Genomic DNA, 6,182 nt, shown 5'->3' on the forward strand with positions numbered 1-6,182 from the left:
ACAATGTTGTTCAATTTTGCATTACGACAAATCTTAATAATGAACTTCAAAATAATTTAGAAGAAAATAAAAATAATGATGAAAATGTCACAAATGAAGATTAGCTATATTATCGATTGAAAAAAAAATGTTAAAAGAACTTCAATGCAAAAATTTAATTAGTCAATTTGCATCTTAAAAGGCAAAAAAAATAAATTTTAAATAAAATATATTATAATATAAAAATATTAAATAAATATTAATTTAATTAATATATAAGTATAAAAAAACCTCCACTTTTAGTTCCCGCTTAAAGTCTCAAAATATCTAGAGCCACCCTGATGCCACCAGGTTTCATTTTTCTCTTTTGATATGAGAATTTAAGGCTAGATGCCACAAATGATCAGTGAACCAGTTCCATAATAAACAACCCCCATTTGTTATAAAAGTTCAATATGCTTGCGAAAATTTAGTCATATATATGGTATTATTGTATGTGTCTACATTGAGACATTTTGGATTCTGATTTTCACAAGATCAAACATGATAACATACCCACCCCCAGTACAATGGACATATTCTTTAAGAAGTCAGGAACTCAACCGAAACTGAAACACACTTCAATTGACAGAACGCCATGAAACTCAACCCAAGTCCATGAAACTCCTTATTGACACACAGCAAAAGACTTGTGTTTATGCAGCTTTCCATGAAGAAAGTGGTGGAGTTTCAGAATCCTTCCAAGTTGGAATGTTATTAGAATATCTTTCACCCTTCACAGCATCCTTAGAAGCATATGATTCAAGTTCAGCCATTTCTTCTGGTGTCAGTTTCACAGATAGAGCTCCAATGTTTTGGTTGAAGTGTTCCATCTTGGTGGTTCCAGGTATGGGACACACGTCCTTCCCTTGGTGATGAACCCAAGCCAGAGCTAGCTGTGATGAGGTGCAGCCCTTACTTGCTGCCATTTTATTAACATTCTCAAATATGGTTTTGTTATGCTCCAGATTTTCAGGTAGGAACCTGGGTAGGGTCTGCAAGCAGTGACTAAAAATTTTAGCATCAAGACCGAATTTAGTAAACAAAAGGATAGTTTCATGAACACATGGCCCCTACTCGTTCATAAAGCCAATGATAATCATACACTATAAAATACTTATCAGCATCAAGAATTATATCAATAAAATTAATTTTGAAGAAAAAGGCAATGATGAATATTCAGTTTAACATAATTCTATAACACAGCTATTCAGGTCTGTAGGCATCCACAGATGCTATTCCCTTGCTTAATTTTCATGATACTAGAAGTACCAGAAGAGAGTATAGATTGCATAAACTGGGGTAGGTTGGAAAATAACAATTGTAATCTACATATGTCATGCTTCATTCAGTTCAGTCAGAAATATGTAATGGCTTATATTAAAGTCAGCATCTTTCTAGTGGTACTGCACGCCTCCAAAAAGTGAATTACTTCTTTCATGGATGACTTGCAAATTTTCTAGAAATGATTAATTAAATTCTTTGGAACATCAACAAAACAGCAGCCAACAATTGACTCATAACCATCAAATAAAAATAGTTTTCTGAGTTGAGGAAAATCAACACCTAGCATTTTTCAATATTTCAAGAAAACGAATATAGAAAGAGGTTAAAAAAAAGCTGTAATAGAGAGGAACCAAATATTCTGATTGGCTATATGAAAATTGATGTAGGCTACACTAACAAATATACAATGAACACTTGTCATCTGAACTGTGAAGATATCAGCAAAACATTTAGGCATTGAAAATATTTGCTTATAAATTAGATTACCTGTATACTATAACCATTAAAGAATATGTTCATCACAAGTCAACTTTTACATGCGGTATTAGTTCATTAAGAGAATCAGGGAAAGCATACAGATCTTTGCAAGGTCAATCACCAAGTGAGGCAACTTAGGAGATGAATGCACTGATGATGCTATAAAACTGAGAATCTAAATGCATGTTTATCTCATTTCAAAGCTCAACATTTGAGTGGTGGATCTGCAAACCTTTCGGAAGTCATTATTGGTAAAATTTTCAACAATCTTAGTCCCAGACGAAAAGAACCCTCGTCCTAGAGGACTGTATGCCACAATCCCAATGCCTAGTTCCCTGAACAATTAGGAGAACAAATTTAAATTTTGTATCTCAATTATTTTATACCTTAAAAATTAAAATGCAATTGTAATTGAGACCTCACCTGCAAGTAGGAACTATTTCTTCCTCCACATCTCTAGTCCACAAAGACCACTCTAACTGCACAGCTGTTATGGGATGAACCGCATGTGCCCTTCTGATTGTTGAAGGAGAGGCCTCAGATAGACCTATGTACTTGATTTTACCCTCTTCAACTAATTTCTTGAGTTCTCCCATCTTATAATATAAAGGAGAAAAGAATTAGAGGATGCTTAATAGATGGGACAGATGAAGAAACAATAGTAGCAGCAAATGTAACAACTACGCTAGCTAAGAAAGAGATAGCTCAAAGATAATCAAGCTGCAACAAAAGCATATTGATATGTAATTAGACAACTTAAGAACACCATATGCCAAATTATCACGCTTGCTGATCATTATCACGTTTCCTTAATTCAATGATCTCATAAATATTTACAAAATAATTGAATAATGGTGATCACTCACAGTAAAGCATGAAGCTAAATCTAAATATGCATATTGATAGTCATCATGTGTTAAAATATGACAGCCTCCAAACGAGGTTCATTTATCCTTCAAAGGGGGCACAAGTAAAACAAGACGCCTTCGTCTCTCTTTCTTTCTCTCTCCCCCAAAGGAAAGTGAAGTTGCAAAATATATATTAAATTTAAAAATGGATTTGGAATATTGATTTTTTGAATTTGCCAAGGATGCAGTTCAAAAGCTTGGGGGTGTGGAGCTATTGATAAAAATGGGGGGATGGGGTGAAGTTGTTTGAAAGATATTTTACAGAAAAGTGAAAATGAGTTTGTCAAAACATCCAACTCTGCTGCCATAGACATTTGCCTCACCTTAGGCTTGACTACATTACCTTATCTTGAAATGGAGTGACCCCTTGTAAGCTAGAAAGAACTTCAAAAGGAACAACGAACACAAGAGAATTTGGGAACAAAGATTGAACAATAATGCTTACAAACAATCAGATAATTTGAACTAAATAGTCCCTACTCTACTTATAGAAGCAGTTATACAAAATCAATGGCCTAGTCTCTTCTCAAGGTCTTGTGTGGAAGTTACAAATACATTAAGATATGAGGGGTGAGCCAATGGTAGCCCTATTTGGCATTTCATTTGATGTCTGGAATGTGAAGTATTTTAAACACATATATATATATATATATATGCCTGGCACAAGAGCATCTTCATTCTAAATATATAAATAATAGAAATGGGATTTAAGAAAAAAAATTTAACTAACCGTGACTTCAATGGGAACGCGGTTGTCGATGCGGTGTTGGTAGTAGAGATCAATACAATCCATATCAAGGCGCTTCAAACTGGCCTCACAAGCTGCTCTCACATATTCTGGTTCACCACGGATGCCCTTCTCGGTAATACCAAACTTTGTTGCCAGTTCCACCTTCTCTCTTACCCCTCCCTTCAAAGCCTACACCCCCAATATAATGATATTATATAAAGAAGCGAAACATGAAAGGTTAAATTAAATGAATAAATTCAACATTTTTTAATAGCTTAAGCTTTTAGGAGATCACATTAAAAAAGAGTACGAACGTAGTAGTACCTTTCCAAGGAGGATTTCGTTGGTAAGAGGGCCGTAGATGTCGGAAGTATCAAGAAAGGTGACACCACTGTTGATGGCATGATGGATGAGAGCAATCATGTCTTTTTCGGGCTTTGGAGGGGACATGCTCATGCAGCCCAGACCTTGTGCCGAAACCTCCAGTCCCTGTGAACCCAGCTTCATCCTCTCCACTCTTACAGCCATTGTTGTGCTCTTTCTCTTCAACAACTACTACTAGTTGACCAGTAATCAAATACAAACTCTCACAACAATGTCACAATATTTTTAAAATAAGCACACTAACTCATTTATATGGCCGATCAATCTCTAATATAAAATTGTACAATCTTAAATTAGCATGAACCCACCACAATCTCCGATTTACATTTTTTGACATACTAAATTTAAAATGTTCCAAAATTGTTGTGACATTTTACTTTACAATAGTACATTACAACTATTTGGTCTTAGCCAAATTTAATTTGGGCAAGTATTCGCGGTCAGCTATGTTAATTATGGTGTAAGGACGTACGTTAGTTGAAATTTTATAGCAGGAAATGCATTAGCTTACAAAAAATAGTAAAACCACAACTACGACTGAGGCTAGTTTGCGTTTTCTAAGATGAGAAATTAAACTTTACCATTATTAGAGCATCTACATCAGTGATGTAAACATTTACAAAATACAAAAAGGAACAAATTTTACACATTTTACCGCAACAATCTCCCGCATAAGTCCTTCTCAAACTGTGTATACTACTATACTTAAACATTTACTACAGTAAACTGTGTATATGACGGTTACTGTAGCTTGTGTATACTATTATTTTACTAATTTTCACGTTTTGCGCCTTTATTTTTTTCTCTCCCTTCTTTGTGCAAAAGAAACAGACTTCTCTCCTCATTGTCTTTTTCCTCAGATACACACAAACACACCCACACACAAACACGAACACAAACACACAGACAAATCAACACAGAGATACACAAACACACCCACGCAGACAAACCAATAGAGAGACAGATTGGTGCTGGCAGCGGAGATCGGTGCTTGTGGGTCGACGGAGTCCGTGCTTGTGGGTTTTGATTCTTGTGGTGCTGGTGGGTTTTTATTCTTGTGGTGGAGATTGGTGCTTGTGGTGGATAAATTATTTGACCATGAGAGGAAAAGGAAGAAGAAGATACTTGTGGAGGCCCGGAGGGAGGTGAATTGACCGTGAGGAAAGGAAGAATAAGGAGTTTACCGTGAAAGGAAGAAGAAAGAAGTAGAAGAAGCCAGAAGAACAAAGATTGGCCAGAGTGATAAATGAGATAAGAACAAAGGAAAAGGGATAAGTAGAGTGGAAAAAGTAGGAAATTTGGGAAAAGGGTCAAGTACCAAAAAAAAAAAAATTAGAAATTAAAAAATATTATTATTTAAATAAGAATATTGTAAAATAGATGAATTGATACGTGTATTTTAGGCTGTGTTTGTTTCGTGTAAAACGTTTTTCGGAAAATATATATTTTTCGGAAATATTATTTTTTGGAAAAGGAAAATATTTTTAAGTGTTTGGGTGAATTATGAAAATTGTTGTGGAAAATATTTTCATGTGTTTGGATGTATTCTAAAAATGCTATTTTTCGGAAAATTTTTCACATTTTCTCAGCATCCAAACAAATTTTATTACAAAAAATTTCAACATTACAACTAATTCAACAACAAATTCCGGCAATAAAAACACAACACAACAACAACAACAACAACAACAATAAATTCCGGCAACAAAAATTTCGGCAACAACACAACAACAACAACAACAACAACAACACCACCAAATTCCGGCAACAACAACGCAACAACCACAACACAACAACCACAGCAACAACAATCAGTTCCTCAAAAAAAAAAAAAAAACAAAAACAACAATAAAAAAAAAAAAAAAAAAAAAAAAAAAAAAAAAAAAAAAAAAAAAAAAAAAAAAAAAAAAAAACCGGAGAGATCGAGGAAGACGAAGATCGACGGCGCGGCGCGGCGTGACTCGCCGGTGCAAAGAGCGTCAGGTTCGAAGGAGTTCGACGATCGACGTTCGACGGCGCGGTGCGATCGATTTTCCGGAACTGGATCTGCTCGTGACTGGATCGGCGCGGTGCGATGGGGACTGGGTTCGAGGGTTCGTGGTCGCCGACGATGGTCTCTCGGCTTGGATCGGCAGTTCGTGAGTTCAAGGCCGCCGGCGATGGGCACTGGGCACTGGGCTTGGATCGACTCCGACGCTGGGCTCTCTCTTTCTTTCTCCCTCTCCTTCTTCGTGCTCTCTGTTTCTTTCTCATTCTCCCTCTTCGTGCTCTCTGCTTTTGGGTTTTCCGGAAAATGGGATTTGAAGTGAAATTAGGAACGGAAATGCTTTTCACCTCTGACCGATAGTCAACGGAAATCAATTTCCGGAAAATCAATT

The 6,182-nt window shown here is 35.9% G+C and overlaps 1 protein-coding gene across 4 annotated transcripts; it reads right to left on the reverse strand.

The window, feature by feature from the left end:
- Positions 1-399: 399 nt before the first annotated feature.
- LOC111988090 (probable aldo-keto reductase 4) lies at positions 400-5,065 on the reverse strand. 4 transcript variants are annotated; one of them, XM_024019851.2, is made up of 6 exons: positions 4,755-5,065; positions 3,745-3,975; positions 3,421-3,609; positions 2,206-2,378; positions 2,015-2,117; positions 400-1,013 (listed from the first exon to the last, which is right to left on the reverse strand). In XM_024019851.2, the coding sequence occupies exons 2-6, from the start codon at positions 3,946-3,948 to the stop codon at positions 675-677; spliced, it is 1,008 nt and encodes a 335-aa protein (XP_023875619.1). In that variant the 5' UTR covers positions 3,949-3,975; positions 4,755-5,065; the 3' UTR covers positions 400-674. The 4 variants fall into 4 exon arrangements, with proteins under 4 accessions (XP_023875619.1, XP_023875618.1, XP_023875621.1 ...); XM_024019850.2 differs by having other exon boundaries at positions 3,745-3,978; XM_024019853.2 differs by having other exon boundaries at positions 4,741-5,065.
- Positions 5,066-6,182: the final 1,117 nt, after the last annotated feature.

Source organism: Quercus suber, unplaced genomic scaffold (assembly GCF_002906115.3).
Source record: "Quercus suber isolate HL8 unplaced genomic scaffold, Cork oak 2.0 scaffold_117, whole genome shotgun sequence".
Classification (NCBI taxonomy): Eukaryota; Viridiplantae; Streptophyta; class Magnoliopsida; order Fagales; family Fagaceae; genus Quercus; species Quercus suber.

What these genes read in the sequence shown, in the direction of transcription:
- LOC111988090 (XM_024019851.2), bottom strand. Translation starts at nt 3,948, where the DNA reads ATGGCTGTAAGAGTGGAGAGGATGAAGCTGGGTTCACAGGGACTGGAG. An exon ending in ACGAAATCCTCCTTGGAAAG is followed by an intron (nt 3,610 to 3,744) that starts GTACTACTACGT and finishes TTGGGGGTGTAG; the next exon opens with GCTTTGAAGGGAGGGGTAAG. An exon ending in GCGTTCCCATTGAAGTCACG is followed by an intron (nt 2,379 to 3,420) that starts GTTAGTTAAATT and finishes TTATATTATAAG; the next exon opens with ATGGGAGAACTCAAGAAATT.